The 17,917-nt window shown below is 48.1% G+C and overlaps 1 protein-coding gene across 28 annotated transcripts in view; it reads right to left on the bottom strand.

Moving 5' to 3' along the window:
* The window catches only part of PTK2 (protein tyrosine kinase 2), a 190,096-nt gene that overhangs the window by 9,822 nt on the left and 162,357 nt on the right, over nucleotides 1-17,917 (bottom strand). For 15 of the 28 annotated variants that reach the window (XM_060419958.1, XM_060419960.1, XM_042254027.1 and 12 more), the window contains 6 exons: nucleotides 12,459-12,570; nucleotides 9,629-9,715; nucleotides 8,063-8,200; nucleotides 7,200-7,331; nucleotides 6,322-6,363; nucleotides 2,254-2,316 (listed from right to left, as the gene is read on the bottom strand). In XM_060419958.1, the coding sequence (XP_060275941.1) occupies nucleotides 2,254-2,316; nucleotides 6,322-6,363; nucleotides 7,200-7,331; nucleotides 8,063-8,200; nucleotides 9,629-9,715; nucleotides 12,459-12,570 (574 nt within the window). Of the gene's footprint in view, nucleotides 1-2,253; nucleotides 2,317-6,117; nucleotides 6,192-6,321; nucleotides 6,364-7,199; nucleotides 7,332-8,062; nucleotides 8,201-9,628; nucleotides 9,716-12,458; nucleotides 12,571-12,733; nucleotides 12,883-12,914; nucleotides 13,159-17,917 lie in introns of those variants that run through there. The other 13 variants (XM_060419961.1, XM_060419962.1, XM_042254029.1 and 10 more) reach the window with 7 other exon arrangements.

Genomic DNA, 17,917 nt, shown 5'->3' with positions numbered 1-17,917 from the left:
AGCCACCTATCCTAGGCTGACTGAATGAAAACAAGTATGTTCAGAAGCCTACCCTACTTTTGAAGAGACTTGCCTTGCTTACTCTAAAACAGTAAACTGGCTAAAACACAAGTATTTTAAGGTGCTTTACTTTTCGCTGAGCAGAGGCCCACTTCTTTAAAACACAAGGACCATGAGACAGCACACAGAGACACAACTGCTCCTTACCCAGGGCCACAGCGGCTCCCACCAGGTCGCCGAACACTCCCTGTTTCAAAGACTACTGATCACAGTGTGGGGGTTTATCTCAGGGTACTCTATTCCGTTCCACTGACCTATGTGTCTGTTTTTGTGCCAAGACCTTACTGTTTTGATTACTGCAGCTTTGCAGTACAGTCTAAAGCCAAGAAGGGGGATTCCTTCAGCTCTGTTCTTTCCCAAGACTGTTTTGGCTATTCAGGGTCATTTTTATTTCCACACATATTTTAAATGTATTTGTCCTGGTTCTGTTAAAAATGCCATTAGTATTTTGACAGGGGTTGCGCTGGTCATTTTAGCAACGTTACTTCTTCCAGTCCAAATCCACAATGGATCTTTTTGGGCATCTGTGTTGTCTTCAGTTTCTTCCATCAGCATCCTACAGTTTTCAAAGTACAGGTCTTTTGTCTCCTTACATTAAGTTTATCCCTAGGTATCTTATTCTTTTTGATGTGGTTGTAAATGAGATTATTTCCCTAATTTCTCTTTCTGATAGTTCATTCTTAGTGTATAGAAATGCAACAGATTTCTGTATGTTAATTTTGTATGCTGTAACTTTACTGAATTCATTGATAAGTTCTAACAGTTTTCTGGTGGCATTTTTAGGATTTTCTATGTAAAGTATCATGTCATCTGCAAACAGTGACAGTTTTACTAATCTGAATTCCTTTTATTCCTTTTTCTTGTCTGATTGCTGTGGCTAGGACTTCCAATACCATGTTGAATAAATGTGAGCAAAGTCAGCATCCTCGTCATGTTCCTGATCTTAGAGGAAAACACTTTCAGGTGTATGGCATCTTTTCAGCATAAGGAAGGAGCACTGTGTGTGGAGACGTTAAATGGGGGACCGTGTGATTTTGCACATGTGGACTAAAGAAGCCCAACATTCTGTCCGTAAAGCCCACCGTGTGTGTGTGTGTGTGTGTGTGTGTGTGTGTGTTTGAACGCCGAACACTCGGTAGAGCCCAGTGTGCGTGTGTGTGTGTGTGTGTGTGTATCTGCGTGCACGCACGCAGGTGTATGATGGGAAAGGTGATGGGAAAGGCCAGACCCTCACATGTGTGTATGTGTGCACGTGTGTGTGTGTGTGTGATGGGAAAGGTGATGGGAAAGGCCAGACCCTCCCATGTGTGTATGTGTGCACGTGTGTGTGTGTGATGGGAAAGGCCAGACCCTCACGTGTGTGCGTGTGCACGTGTATGTGTGTGATGGGAAAGGTGATGGGAAAGGCCAGACCCTCACGTGCTGGTGACTGGCCACGTCTTCCAGGGGCCAGGTCTTAGGGGAGCTGGATTTTATAGCACAGACTACGGAAAGCTATGCATCCTGGAGCTGGCTGACAACCTGGTCTCATGTATGTATGTTTTAATGTATGTATGTACATATGTATGTAGGCAGGCATGTGTGTCTAGAAATGAAGTGGTTTATATCTACCCAGAAGCCTTATTAGGGTGGAAATTTATCTCCTTAAGTCCATTACCCAGCAAGTGGCAGTTTCCCTTTTTTACTGGGAATTTAAGTTTTTCTTTTTTTATTATATTTTTCTTAATTTATTTTAACCAGATATCCATTGATGGAAATCCTAATAAAATAATTTTAACTACTCTCACCTAAAGAACAGGGAATATTTCTAGCAGGCTTTAAATGTATTTAGAATAATAAGAAGCTAGGTCTTCAAAGAGAATTTCAGGCATTTTCTCCTACAACATCCAGGAGAAAAATCTGCTTGAACAAATTTTCTGTGAGTGTGGAAACGTTTATAAAACATGAAACGAGAGCATACAAATGCAGCTGGACGACAGCTTGTACGTATTTCAATATTTCAGCTCACTACTGAAAAGACCATGTTAGTAACGGGGGAGAAATTTTGTGTACTATATGTTTTAATAACCTTGGCTGGAATGCCAGTTTCAGTTATGGAACGAGTTACTGTTTTCTGTACGACAAATACTAAAAAGTATGGATATCCCATGACACAAAGAGGTCCAGGTCCTGACGAGGATGTGAGCTGCTTACCGGGGCCTGAGGACCTCCGTCCTCCCTGTCGATGCTGCCTCGAGAGAGCCGCACATCAGGTTTCTGGAGAAACAAGAGCAAACCATACAGTTTCATTCTTGGCTTGAAAACCACTGATGTATTTCTGTACTAAGCATCTTGAAGAGGCGAAAGTTCCACAGTTTCAGCAACACTCTCGAAGCCCAGAGGTGACAAGTGCAGGTCAGCGGGCCCAGCAGAGTCCCCTTCTCCGCACGCATAACTGGCCTGTGCCGTGCCCCACGTGACACACGGAGATGGGCCTCACCTCTCTTCCTAGCAGCACGCTCTCTTTCCTGAGAAACCCCTGCCCTGGGAGCAGGCACCGATGCTGTCTTCCCAGCAGGTGGAGGCTTACTCCTACTTGGGTGTGTTGCCAAACCAGCAAATGGTCCGATGACGGGTACCCCCCTCCCATGGTGCATCCAGAATTCAAAACCAGACAGAGGAATCTCGACATAATAGGAGTGGGCGAATTTCACTAACAGAAGACTAAACAAAGTAGGCTGCATGCTGTCAGGGTGTGGAGCTCGGTGGGCTTCCTCCTCATGAAAACAATACCATGCAGTGGCCCCAGCCTGCCGCACAATGGTGCGGGTTTCACGGAGCCCACAGGCAGCCACACCAACACCTGCCTCTCTGTGCCAGACACACTGGCCAAAGCCCATCCCAGGGTACATTCCCCTTGCCCTTTCCAGGCTGACCACTCATTTCTTGGTCTCCGCCAGTGAACCGTCTCTTTCAGAAACCCTGTATTTGGCAGAGATCACACAGGAAAATGGCAACCCACTCCAGTGTTCTTGCCTGGAGAATCCCAGGGACGGGGAAGCCTGGTGGGCTGCCGTCTATCGGGTCACACAGAGTTGGACATGACTGAAGTGACTTGGCAGCAGCAACACAAGAAAAACTACTCTTGTGAGGGAAAGAACGTCCTGATGTGGGCCGGGCACTGAGGACACTAGCCACAAGCGCCTGTTAGAGGTGGCGACGGAGAAATGAGCTTGTCCCTCACTTTACTTAAATGTGTTTTCAAAAGTGAAACCATCTCATATAATTCCGTAGCCTACACATGACATCACACAATGGCAACAGGCAAACATGGGATAATGTTGCACAGTATTGCAGAGTGTGAATGCTGTCACACACAGAACACGGTGGAAGCAGCCTGGGCACTGGCACTAGCCATCTGATGTACAAGTTCATTCTCAAAGGGAAAAAAGTACTCAACCTCCACTGTCCTCAGGGTAGAAAATGCCACCAAAGCAGAGCAACGCAGGTACGTAGGGTGTGGGACCTGGGTCAGGCCCCTGCCCTCACGAGCTGTGAGACCTGGGCCTCAACCTCTTCATCTGTAGCACGGGTGGTAGGTGACACCACGCGCTGTGTGCCACCCCAAGCCTCGTCAAGATTAAGCCCGGTAATGCTGGCAAAGCACTGAGACCGCCACGCATGCGTGAAGCACAACAAATGGCTCACCTGCCGTTTGCTGAACATTTGGGCCATTTTCAAAATTTCACCGGCATGAACAGGCTCTGGGTGAACAGCTCTGTGTACAAAACTTCGACTAAATTCCTGAGCACTTCCTGGGCACATGTTTCTAAGAGCCACAGGGTTTGAACATGCGAAAAGCTGTACGTGTCAGCCACCAGGCTGCCTCTCTGTCCCGCGCCTGCCTCTGTCCATGAGGCCCTGTGCCCCAGCACCGCTGGACTTCACTGAAAACCCGCAGCCAGTCAACAAGCGAAGTGCTACCTGTTGGGACTCCCCCGCCCCTTCCCTACGTGGCATAATGCCTGTTTCTTCTTGCCACAGAGGTGCTAAGCTGCCGTGGACAAGGGGCTTCACCTCTCCTGATCCAATTCCTCACCCATATGATTATTACAAGGATTAAGTAAGTGCCTGGCACAGAAATGGTTTTTCCAGTAGTCATATATGGATGTGAGAGTTGAACTACAATGAAAGCTGAGCACTGAAGAATTGATGCTTTTGAACTGCGGTGTTGAAAAAGACTCTTGAGAGTCCCTTGGACTGCAAAGAGATTCAACCAGTCAATCTTAAAGGAAATCAGTCCTGAAGATTCATTGGAAGGACTGATGTTGAAGCTGAAACTCTTAATACTTTAGCCACCTGATGTGAAGAACTGACTCCTTGGAAAAGATCCGGATGCTGGGAAAGATTGAGGGCAGGAGGAGAAGGGGACGACAGAGGATGACATGGTTGGATGGCATCACCGACTTGATGGACATCAGTCTGAGCAAGTTCTGGGTGTTGGTGATGGACAGGGAAGGCTGGCGTGCTGCAGTCCATGGGGATGCAAAGAGTTGGACACAGCTGAACTGAACTGGCACAGAAATGGGCACATATGAGATGTTTAGCAAATATGTGCTGAAGGAAGGCTTCCAACTTGAAGTCCTCTCCCCGTGCACCACCCTGTCTTCAGACCTGGACCATGGAGGAAACTCGGAGGGCTGTGGCCTGGCTGGGAGCAGAGTCCCATCTGGGACCCTCTGACCCCATCCTGACGCTTATCTTTCACTCCCGCTAGCTGACCCTGCCACGAGGGGGAAAACAGCTCCAACATTCATTTCCTTTCTCAGAACACAAAGTGGCCTTTATATACTCAAAACGTTCTCATTTTAAAGTTAAAACCCTGCCTTCAACACAGCCCTGCATTAGAGAATGACTGCGCACAGCAAGCAAAATAAACAGGGAGCAAAGCTTCTCTCCTTGAAAGCAGCACCCAAGAGGAAAGCAGGACCGCCCAGCGCACTGAGGTACCGGTCAAGGCTGATGGCTCTCTCTTGCCAGTTTGCAGAACAGCTTTCCCCGCCGTGGAGCCATCTCAGAAACTGCACGGGCTCATGACATCAGAGAAGGAGGTGGGGACACGCCACCAAGATCCCACTGTAGGTCGCGGCCCTGTGCTCCAGGCAAGAGCCTGCCACCCTGACAAATGTGTGCCGACAGAGGGGGAGGGACCTGAGGGATGCACCACTCTCCAAAGTGCTCGAAAAAAAGTCACATCACACAACGAGGTAGGGCCTAAAATTGGATGCTTCGATAAACAGGTGCTGATTCTGATCTGTTAGAAAAAAATCTGGGAATCACTACTGAAAAATCAGCGTTAAGTTTTCAAAGAAGAAGGTGACTCCACCAGGATGCAAGCTGACCTCCCGAATGGCGTGGCAGCTCTGCACCCAGCACAGCCCAAGGACCAGGGTGGGTCAGAAAAGACTTGTTGGTACCAAGGCGTTATGAGACAGAAGCAGAGGCTGAGCATCTTTGGAAATTTCTAGAGCAATCTAAATAGTAATTTTTAGGTCTTTTGGAGCTCATAATAAAAGTTTCTATATCTTAAAAAAATTTTCCTTTTTTCTAGTATCTGCTTTTTATTTTACTAGAGTATCAGGTCTATAATGGTTTAGAAAAAAAAAAAAAGGTTGGGAGCGGCCCGCAGGTATTCTGGCTGAGGTGCACAGTCCAGACTCTCAGCAGCACTGCCTCCCGGCTGATAGAGAGAGAGAAGGCCTTGGAGAGACTAATGGTGTACTCCCCCGCCCCTACTGTTTACAGGTTACATACTTAATCCTCAATTCCACCCAACAGAAAAGTGCTCTCGCCCTTTACAGAGGACATTATAACTACTTCACAGATGAATACATTAAAGCATAAAGCGGTGAACAGTCATGTGGGTCACGACAACTAGGACTCTAAGCCCTCACCCGGTTGACCCCGGAGTCTGGGCTCGTGCACTCAGTGTGCCCTTGCCCTGGAACGCTCTTCAGCTGCTAGGCCGGCCCTGCACGCCTCCCTGGGCGCACCTCTCTGCCACTATCGGGGGCTGACCTGGGGGGTAGGCCCGGACGGCAGGAAGGATGGAGGGCCCCGGGTGGTCAGCCGGTGGTGGCCACTGGCAGAGTCTGAGTCAGAGAAGGACAGGATCAGAGCCGAGTTTTAGAAACGTCACCACAGCTGGGGCAGAAGACACAGCTGGGAGGGGACAGGACTGCAGAGAGGCCAGGCGTGGCATTCACTCCCCCACCTCCTCACCTTGCTCCCCAGTCGGTGGGGCTGCGCTTCGTCCAGCCTAATCTGGAGAGTGTATGACAGTTACTTTTAAAATACAAGTCAATGAGGGAAAAACAGGCTATCTGTCTTATAAACCACTGGCTGTTGATTGAACTGTTTCTGTGCCTGAAGGACTCCCAGAGTCCTGAACATGGCTGTACCCCTCATCAATGGTGTCTGGTCCCTCAGCACAGAGGGTGACAAGAGGCCCCGGGGGATGTTTATGGCCCAAGGGACCAGCCCTGGCCCCCTGGGTGTGGGGCTGTGTGAAGGCTCCCTGAGTCCTGCTCCATCCAGCCATCCTTCCCTTCCACTATTTCAGGAAGGAGGGCTGACGAGGGAGGGCTCAGGAGACTGAGGACCCTGTGACACGCAGAGACCGCTGTCACCGCTCCTCTGTCCCCAGGGACTTCTGAGGGGCTATCAGCAACAGCTGTCCCAAGAAGACGCCTCCTGCCAGGAACCCCAGAGGCATGTGGGCAGAGGGCTGTGCCCCTCAGACCGTGAACTCAAGGACCCAGGAAGGCAAGCCTGGGGCCTGCCCGTCTAGCCACCGGCCTGTAGTGGCGAGAGGCAGTGTCTTGTGTGTAAGCGGCCACTTCAGTGGGAGTCGTTTCTGTATGAGCACGGCAGCCATGCGAAGCCACAGAAATGGTTCTGTGTCTGAGCCCACAATGCCGCCGCTGACGTCCTAGAAATTTATCCGGGAAAAGTCAGTTGGGAAAAGCAAACAACCCACTACTACAAGTCTGAGGGAGCCAACGCTCCTGCTCTGGACAAGATGAACCCTGCCGCCATCTGGCAGGACAGCGGGTGCCCCGGGGCTCGAGGAGCGGAAGCACCCAGCGTGCGTCAGTTACCAGAAACCTCTCCTCCTTCTCCAGCCAGCGCTGGTCCTCCTCCATCTCCTGCTGCTGCCGGATCAGCCGCTCCTCCATCAGGTGCGTGGGCAGCGCCTGCCCGAGGCCGCGCAGGTCCAGCGCCGCCGAGTCCTGGGTGGAGGGGGGGTGGGGTTGAGGAGGGTCACTCTCAGGAGTCCACGTGTGGTGCTCTTACTTTTTTTCTGTGTGTCTTTCCAAGAAAAATTGAGCAGAGCAGCAAGGGTGGTGGAAATAGGCTCTCTTAAGCTCTGCTTGTGGGAGCCGCTTTTCCTTGGGCTTCCAGTTAACATGGGTGACACAACTTTAACAGGTATACAACTGTTCTCTTGCAGGGATATGTTTAAAGAAGTAATTCAAGATGTGTGCAAAGAATGCATCACTAAACAGAGCAAAAAAAAAGTGGAAACGATCTGGAGGTAAAACAACAGGAGGAGGGTTAACTGTGACACATGCATGTTATGGAGTGTAAGGCATGTTTACTCCAAGGAAAAGAACACGAATAGCAGACAACGACAGACGTTCTTGGATTCAAAGAAGTGTTTTTCAATATCACAGGAATGGTTCTTGGTTTCACCAGGAAAACTTGGTAAAAATTAACACAGGCGGCTGAGCTGGAGGCTCTGTCTGTCCACTGGCCTCATGTAGGGCTCTGGTTTTCAAATGAATGGACTAATGATGGTAGCATCTCTTTATCTTTTAGTTAAAAAGATTCACAGACCCAGAGAGCATCTGATCTTAGAATCAGGTCATCTAAACCAAGAAATCTTAGGATTCAGAATGAAAGGTGCCTTGGGTACAGCCTCATCAATTAACAAGGCAAAGCCCAAGGACATCCAATTTACCTCCACGCTGGGCTGCCACATGGATATCTCCTGTGGTCTGTGATTCCACGAATCTGTTTGGTCCAAGAGAGATGCCTGACCTGGGTAGATGCTGCCAGCCATGGCTGTGACTCCATGTGGGCCAGGGTAGCCAGAGACCTGCGGATGAGCGAAGTGGCTAGGTCACGCTCTGACACAGTGTGGCTTCTGCACAGTCCGGCTTCCAGGTGACAGGAAGTAACTAAGACTGCAGAGGACAGTGTGGCAGCAGGGAAACGGCTCCCCAAAGATGTCCAAGGCCTGATCCCTGGGACCTGTGAACACTACTCGGCAAAGGGACTGCACAGACGTGATTGTAAGTCAGGACTCCTGGGAAGGGGAGGTTGCTCTGGACTATCCCAGTGGACCCAAGGAGATCATAAGGTCCCTAAAATGCAAGTGGGAAGCAGCAGGGAAAAGAAAAGGGGGTGTGACTACTGAAGAAGGGTCAGAGAGATCCTGGAGTTTGGAAGACGGAAGAATGGGGGTCATGAGTCAGGAGGGCAGGCACCTCTAGAAGCCAGTAAAGCAAGGAAATGGACTCTCAACTATGGCCTTGAGAAAGGTCATGTTAGCTTAGCCAGCCACTGCAAATGTACACTAGGAAAGCACACATTCTCTACTTCGCACACTAATTACAATGCTGAGCGCAGACCATCCTCAGATGCAGAAGCAACAGGAGGCCAGAAAACACGGCTAAGCTGTCGCTCTATAGGCCCCTTCCTGCCCAGCTCACCGTGACGCCCCCAGCGAAGAAGAAACAAGACCCCCGCAGGCCTGTCCTCTCATGAACCAGGGCAGGTGGTGGGAAAGACACGGCTGCACAGTCTGACAGTGATGGTGCGGGCAGAGAAAGAGCGTTTAGCTGGATGTGGAGAAAAATGGCAAGGCAGAAAGGAAGCAGGAGGCGTTTCTCTGTGCGGTTCTTGCTCAGTCAGAAGAGGGAGGGAGAGAGGAACCGGAGTTTGCTCCCTAGCTCATCAGGCCGCTTCTGGACGGCAGGGCTGTCAGCTACTTTAGACAAAGTGCAGTCAAGCCTGTATTTCCAAACATCAGCACACCTTCCAGTGAAGGTCTCTATGCGCTGATTTATACCAAAATTCCATACTGATGACACACAGTAAACTTTTAAATAACTTATATAGACAGCTCTCACAGTTTATTTGAATATTTTAATCAAAAAATATTTTACTAAACATGAAATGCTATTATCAGTTACTATGTTTCAATCAGAAGCGATATATTACTGCCAGAGAACTTTTAGGAATTTTCACAGCAAACAGATTTCCAACCATCTAAGGCAGTTTTTCTATGTAACTCCCAACCACGTGAAAGGATCAAATGAGCCTTTCAAGGCAAAAATGCCTGTGGGAAATGCCTTATCACTGTCCGTATCAAGGTGAGGAAACCTGGCGCTTGGCAGAGAATTGTTCCTGTTTGATGAAGACACACGTGTTGATTTATCAGTATCAGTATGCATAGTGTTACTGCCCCACTCTGAACGTGAAGGACAAAGGAACACACCTTGCACCTGCAGCGGATACATACCTGGTAGTGGTTGGTCTGTACCATGTGCTGTGGGCTGGGGTAAAATCCTTCACTGGACCTCGGACTGGGATAACCAGGTCTGCTGGGCTGTGGACAGATCAACAGCATCATATGAATAGTGTTTTGATTGTTTTGGTGAATCTGCCTTTTGTTAAAAAGAATAGAAAAAACAATTTTCTCTAAGAGCTTAGCTGGAAAGAATGATATAGCGTGTGAAGACATTTCATTGGGGTAACAGTCTCAACAAATAATGCTGGACATCAGGATACCACAAGCGAAAATGAAGCTGGATCCTGTCCACACAACATACACAGAAATTCATTCTAATGGATCATATCTCTAAACCTAAGAGCTAAAACGACAGAACTCTTTGAAGAAGGCGGCTCAGGGGTAAATCTTTGTGACCCTAAAGTGAAAGTGAAAGTCACTTAATCACATGCGACTCTTTGTGACCCCATGGACTAAACAGTCCATGGAGTTCTCCAGGCCAGAACACTGGAGTGAGTAGCCTTTCCCTGCTCCAGGGGATCTTCCTGACCCAGGGACTGAACCCAGGTCTCCTGTGTTGCAAGTGGATTCTTTTGTTTGTTTTTTGCAAGTGGATTCTTTACCAACTGAGCCACAAGGGAAGCCCTTTGTGACCCTGGGTTAGGCAATGGACACCAAAAACTAGTCAACAAATGGAAAAAAAGATAAATTGAACTTGGTCAGAATTAAAAACTTTTGCATTATAAATAACTAGGTTAAGAAAGTGAAAAGACAACTCATGAATGGAAGAAAGCTTGTGGGATCTTAGTTCTCTGACCAGGGATTGAACATGCCAGGTCCTAACCACTGGACTGCCAGGGAATTCCCACAGAGTAATTTTTTAATCTTTTTGAGCCACAAAGTAACTGGACCACTTAGGTTCGACTGTGTAGGGGGATCTAGTCATGAATAAACACAAGGGAAGGGGTAAGTTCACACAATAAAATAAATTTTCATCAACAGAAAACAGGCAGTGGGGTAGTCTGCTGACCCATGTTAAAGGTTAGAACAATTTCTGATTACAGAAAAGAGCCTCAAAATATACACTTTGAAAATGTCCTAAAGAAAGAAATGTGAGGCTATTTAAAATTTTAAGCTAGCTTCACCTTTGTTCTGTAATACAAGGAAGCCCAACTACCTCCACCTCCACCCATGATCTTATTTAATAGCAGAGCTTTCAAAACTCAGTCACATGAAAATTATTAAAAATCATAGAGATTGAGATACAAAGTCACGTTTAGATGAAAAAGGTTCTTCAGTTCTGTGAGTTTTAGGGGACTGCTGTATCATTGGTGCTCATCACCAACCACACAGAGTTCCTCACACTTCTGGAACCAAAACACGTGCTGTGAACACACAATCTCATCTGGTCGTCCCAACACCCCTAAGAGGCAGGGAACACTGGTACCCCCATTTCACAGATGAAGAGAGTGAGGCTGGGAACCAGCAGGGAACCTGCTTGGTCATCTAAGCGACTTGTGAGTAGATCCACTTGACTTCTGGGCCTGAGAAATGAACTCCGAGGCTCTCCAGTGCCGAACCATTCCAGTTGTGGCTGAGAAAACAGGCAAACCTGTATACACGCAGGAGCCTGTGGAGGCCGCAGGACCTGGGGTTCATAGCTTTCTAGGGGGGACCTAGGGATTCTATTGTTGCTAAATGAGGAGAGACAGAGAAATGTTCTGCTCTCGTCACTAACTGGCTCAGAGACCCCTCAGAATAAATAAAGCAGGTGGCCCTCCTTCCCTGGGCCTCAGTTCTCCCACTGGTGGAGGAAGCCAGACTACAGAAACCTTCACCTCTAAAGTTCTGAAGAACTTGGTCAATAACCTGCATTTACTCTAAATGCGTAATAATACTTCCTGTTACACAGTTTAAAACAATGACCAAGAAAAAAAATGGGTACAATATTTAATAGCACTTTGTGTTAAAACAGATTTCTGAACACTTTTCAAAAAGGGAATGAATTGTCAGAGTTCTTTTAATATATTTTTAGTTCATCAAATGTCAAATAGCAGTTAGCCATTAACTGCAAAAAAGCCTTTTATGTATACTGTCCAGAAAATGATCTGAACTGGATTATTCTCTGCAAACAAGCTGGTGTGTGAAAACACCATCCTGTCCACGGCAAAAGGAGGACAAACAATCTTGACCTGAGGGGAACGATCAAGGGCCTCCCGGCCTCAGCATGGCCGTGCAGCGCGGAGGCCTGGCCACCGGCTGCAGGCCGGGAGGACGGAGGACAGGGCCGGGATTCTGCTGACCGACGTCAACAAGCGGATGTAACGCACTGCCTGCTCCACAGACAGCTCAGCCGCTGGCCACAGGCGAGAAAAGGGCAGAAAATGTGTTCCAGGTTCTCAGCAGAAGAAAACCAAACCCCAAAGGACAGAGTCAGGTAGAAGCAGACTCCTCTCAAAACAAAGCAAACAGTAAAGCATTTATGGCTTAGGTCCCCAACTTCTGCAAAGAGAAACCCCCGAGCCAGGCGTGCTCCTTTCAGCCTGATGATGGGGGCGGGGGGTGGGTGGGTGGGGTTGTGGCACGGTGGGGGTCAGGGAGTTGGGAGGTCACATCTAATCCAATCATCCATGGCTTCAAACAGCTGGAGGCTGCAGCACAGATTAAGAAAATGAGTGCACAGGAGGGTGGTACTCAGAGAAGCAAATAAAAAACCAAAGTTGCAGTGGTCTTAGAATAACCTGCTGTTTGGTTTTCTCCACACAGATAGCACGCAGCTGCCTACACCAAACCCTCAAGAGTCAGCAGGAGGAATGCCAAGGTTGGGTGGGGGCCTCGCTACCTTGGGCGGAGCTTCATCGGACCCTCCGGAGTCCCAGGATGCGGTGACCTGCCTTCTGGACTCCATCCTCATGCGCTCTTCTTGCTGGACCTTCTCTTCCTCCAGGATTGTGCTGGGGAGACAACACAGGATGTGAGGGAGCTGCTGCCAGGAGCCGGAACACTCGGGACCCGCCCTGCCACCAGGAGCCCAATGAGAAAGGGAGAGGGGATCGGGTTTCCAGCTTCCCAGAAGGACTCCAGAGAAGCCTGGATGCAAAGGGCAGGTCCGCTCACAGCCACAGCCCAGGTAAGGAAAGACAGCTGGCTGGGAAGGGAGAAGCTGAAAAACCAAAGCGGAGCCAGGATGGACGGTCTGGACGCCCAGCTCCCTTCAGCAGGACCGTTTCCCAGAGCAAGCCCCACGGAGGCACCACATCAGCGCTGTAGGAGACACGCCCCAAACGGCCTGAACTACCTTCCTGCCAGCTTTCACTTTAACCAGCACTTCGTCTCATCAGGAAGAAAGAAACTCTTCTGAAATTCCTGCTGCCTTCACACACGCAGCTCACCACCGGGTCTCGCGGCTGCTCACCCACCAGGCAGCTCAGGGCTCGGTGCCCAGGCGCCGGCACCCCCCCAACCCCAACCTGGGCCAGCAGGGACCTCTGTCCTCCGGGCGCAGAAAGCTGCCCCCACCCACCGCCCCACAGCTGCATACTGAGGCTGCCTCAGCCCCAGCCTCCCAGGGAGGCGTCCGTGAGAGAGTGAGGTCAGCTGCCCCAGAGCCTCCCCTTCTAATCTGGGAATCGCCTGTTTGCAGAAGACGCTCTGGCTGCCGGAGGCAAGGGCAGGCTGCTTCTCACGCAGCTATAGCAGGAGATGATGCACAATCCATCTCCCGACCACCCTGAGTCAGCAAGCCCTCACTAAACATGGAAGGCTTTCTTTCCTTTTTTTAAAGGGAAGGGAATGTTTTCCTCAATGACCACATCAGCACTTAGAGAAAAGCAAAATTTAGTCAGAATAGCCCATCCCCTTTTCAAAATATGATTTCGGTTTCCTTCCCACTCCATGTAGACAATCATGGCTGAGAAAACAACACAAAGCTTTTAAACGACAAGGCAGGACTGGTGGCACCTTCGAGGCAGCGCGCTGTGCCCGAGCGCCAGCACCGTGGGGACCTGGCGCCGATCCCACGATTCATGGGTCAAAATGTGCCGTGTATGCCTGTCTGAGAGGCTGTGGCCCCCACTGCACTGAGAACTGCCCGTTCCCACGCGCCCAGTGTGAGCACGGACCCTGGATCACACTGCTCCAGTGACGACGGGACAGCGGGCACTGAAGCCAGCATGGGCCGAGCGTGCGCGTGGGCTGCCAAGGGAGACGGCGCGCCTCAGGCCCACTCCTCACAGGGGACACGGGCAGGCCAATGAGAGCAGGGGTCCATCGGCCTGAGAGAGGGGCCCCCTCCGATCACAAGCACCCTGCTCTCAATCACCTGACCCTCAAAATAAGTAACAGACTCCAAATCAGAATTTCCAAAATTTCTGTAGTTTTAAACAACTGAAAAGTCCCAAAAATCAAAACAAAAACTTCCTCAAATTGTTAAAATACAGGCAAGCTGTGAGAAGGCCAAGTGTGACATATTTTTAAAGGCAATGGGAACTCTACTTCAAACAGCCCCTATGAAGGCACTTTAACCCATACGGCCTGTCTTCTGAACTGGGTCACCCTGACCTGAAGGTGACTGCCCCCTACAAACACCTCCAAATGGATCACGGGAGGCCCTTGCCGTCGGGAGGCCCCTCGGGCTCCCCTAACCCCGACCCTTGCACCCACACTCACGGTGCCCCTCTTCTCTGACCCACTGACTCCCTTCTGAGTCTTCCTTCTCAATCCTTCATCACCTGCTACACTGGGCACGAATGCAGGGGTAACCAGGCAGCCTCACAGCCAAGATAACATGTCAGAATGTTTCTGAAGAAGTAATTTGTTGCTTAGAGCAGCTCAGAATATAAATAACTTATAAAGAATCTGGTTTAACAAGGGGAAGACTCTTCCATAGATGGAGTAAGAGTGCCCATGGAGACATTTCTGAGCTTTTCTCTTTACAGTCGCTGAGGAACCCAGAGCAAAAAAACTGGAATGTGCAGAGAGTCAAGGAGGTCAAATTTAAACATATTTTCCCAAACTACAAATATTTTTAGTAGCAATACATTCCATTTGAGAGCTTTTAGCTGCCTAATGTGAACTGGCAATGAGCCCGCATGGTTCTTCCTGGGACGGTGGTTTCTAAGTCTCAAACCCGCTGAGAGATAAAGCAATAGAAGATATAAGACTTCTCATTTAACAAACATTAGAGCACGTGGTAATCATTCTTTGTTTTATCCACGAGCCTTATTTAGGAAGAGAATTGGGCAGCGAGGGAAAAAACTATTTAACGTGAGTTTTGTTTTTACTTTCCTTACTTTAGGAAAAAAAGTCAAACAAGTCGTCGGCTCAGAGTCAAAGGACGTGAACATGTGAAAGCACGCTCTGATTCCGGCAGCAGCACCCCTGGGAACCTGGCCTCCCAGGCTCCGCAAGCTGCCGTGGAGAGGTTTCCCAGGATGTGACTTCACGTCTAAGGTATTTTCATGGAGAGCAAGAAAGAGGTCTGACAGCTTCTTCATTTCCACCACGAAGCGGAGATACTAAAGCAAATCTCCAGTGCAAGCTTTTGAGTGGACGGGGCGACCGATCCTGAGGGGGTGACCAGCTGCTCCCACCGTCCCAGGAGAAGGGACAGAGCTGGGAGCTGGGTAACCACAGGCAGCTGGGCCATCTCAACTTGTGTCCTCGTGTATAAAGAACAACGACACTGTCCGTCCCATTCACTGTTAGGATGGAGAAATAAAGTAGGAGAAGGAAGCCAGTAGGACATTTCAGTAAATGCTATCTAGTTCTGTACTTTTAACATGCCTTGGGTTTTTTTTTTTTAAATCTATTTCATTTCTGCAGTGTTTTTCCTGATAGCGATTATACTGCTATTCTTTCCTTTGAAACCACACTTCTTCTATGCTTAAATAACTTAAAAAAATAAAAGAAAAAAGATTGTACTTTGATCACCTAAACATAGTGATTTTATGATGACATCACAAAATTTGCTTTGGATAGAAAATCAGTCTGGATTCATAGCTACTTAGGCTAATCTGGAAAATACCCAGAGAAAGAGCAGCAAGAAACCGAAGGGAAAAAAAAAAAGCCAAGAGGGAAATGGCTTGTTTTAGCAAGTTCATGGGAATACCAGTTTTGAAACATGATCTCTTATAATTACCCAACACTACCTCACCACAAAGGAATGGAATTGACCTTTCAACAAGCCTCCCCCCAACCCCCGCCCAGGGATCTTTGCAGAAAACAAGTCTGGAGGCCTGAGACGAGGCTGGGATGGTGGGATGGTGTCTCTGCAGCCACAGTAACCTCGGTGCTGCAGCACAGGGTTCTCCCCTTTCTCTTATAAACACACACAGCAGACCCAGCATCTTGTTTCACGAACACAAAACCTGCATTTCTCTCTACTTACTATGTGTCTCAAACTTCAGGAAGTTATGCACTTCTGCTTGGCTACGGTGTCACACATCTCAAAATTATTTTTAAGTTATTTCTACTAGAATCTTACTTTAAAACGGTGACCTCTCTGGTATTTTGGGCAAGTTGGAGAAGCTCCTATGTGACCCCTCCTCTTGCAGACTAGGACAGAAGAGAGAACCTAGACAACAACTAGGGCCTGAGACAGCACTGAGCAATCAGGCTCTGGGGGGAGGGGCGCTAGGAGCAAAGAATGGCACTGGGCAAGGTCCCACTTTGATGGCCACTGGCCAAAAAGCTGGCAGCCATCCTACTGGTTTGAAGAACCAGAGGACTGAGTTTGGGTCACCACAGCTGGTGGAAAATGAGGGGGAAAAGCCAGGAAGAAGAGAGCCAGGGAGGGGGTACTTCAAATTCTGAGTATAAATTCTGCCTGAATCACTTGCTAACCCCTGTACCATGCACATATAGGGCAGGCTCCAGGCGGCCCAGCTGAGACTGAACTCAGCTGAATTGAGATTGGAGCTCATAGAATGGAGACAGTTTGCAACTGAGACCTGCCTAGTTAGCTGCCTGCTAAATCAACCAACCAACCAACCAGTCTTCAGAGGAATGACATTGAATCCAGAGTTGCCAAGACTTATCAGCCACAAGTCAAGGGCATAATCTAAAACCGCTTGATACACAAACATGCAAAATGTAATCCAGTCTCAAGAGGAAGAGAAATCTAAAGGAAGCTGACTCCAATGGTGACTCAGAAATTGGAATTAGCAAGCAAGGACTTCAAAGAGCTGTTATTTTCAAAGACATATAGGAAAATTTGTTCACAGTTAATGAAAAGATAGGAAATGTCAACAGTTAAATAGAAACTATAACAAAGAGTTAAATGAGAATTCCATAACGAAAACCAGAATATCTGAAATAAAATCTCCATGGGACTGGATGATCAGTAGGATGGAGATGAGAGGAGAGTCAGGGAGTCTAAGGATAAATATATCAACAAAACTTATCCGGTCTGAGGGACTTAGAGAAAAAAGACTGGGGGAAAAGAGAGAAAGAACAGAGTCTGTGGACTGTTGAAGGACGCTACCAGAAGATTTAACATACACAGAATGAGAGTTTTAAAAGTAGAGAGAAAAATTGGAGCAGAAAAAAATAGCTGAAGAAATGACACATTTACAGACTCAAGAGGTTCAGTGAAGCCCAAATACAGTGAATAAACCACACCCAAGCACATCCTAGTTATAAACCGGTGAAAACCAAAGATAAAGAGCAGATCATGGAAGCAGCCAGAGAAAAATGACACATGACATAAGATGAAGAATAAACTGAAAGGCCAGTGACTTCTTGGAAGACAGTGAAAGCAAGCTTTAAGGTGCTGAAAGGGAAGGAAAAAAAAAAAAGAAAAATGCCATCAGTTCAGAGTTCTGTAAACAGTGAAATGAAGCTCAATTCATTTTCAGATAAAAAAACACCACCACCACCCCAAAATAACCAATAGGTTCACACCATAAGAAATGCTAAAGAAGTTCTTCAATAGATAATTCAAGAAAAGTCTTTAGGGAAGAACAAAGAGCACTGTTTGGGGTTAAATATAAGATTACCCCCTTACTTTCCTTAAAAGGCTATTTAAAACACAAAGTGGAATCTTATAAGATTACTAACATAAATGAATATATATGATATCTAGAGCAGAAAGGATTGAGGCAGTAATTTAAAGTGAAATACAAAGATTAAGTCTAAGTAGACAGCATCACCAACTCAACGGACGAGAGTTTGAGCAAGCTCCAGGAGATGGCGAAGGGCAGGGAAACGTGGTGTGCTGCAGTCCACTGGGTCGCAAAGAGTCGGACACAACTGAGCGACTGAACAAGAAGATGGTGAAAAGTTAAAGATGTACAGTTCAAT

Source organism: Ovis aries, chromosome 9, assembly GCF_016772045.2.
Source record: "Ovis aries strain OAR_USU_Benz2616 breed Rambouillet chromosome 9, ARS-UI_Ramb_v3.0, whole genome shotgun sequence".
Taxonomy (NCBI): domain Eukaryota; kingdom Metazoa; phylum Chordata; class Mammalia; order Artiodactyla; family Bovidae; genus Ovis; species Ovis aries.
The sequence above is the reverse complement of the archived record's forward strand: the minus strand, read 5'-3'. Positions and strand labels throughout refer to the sequence as shown.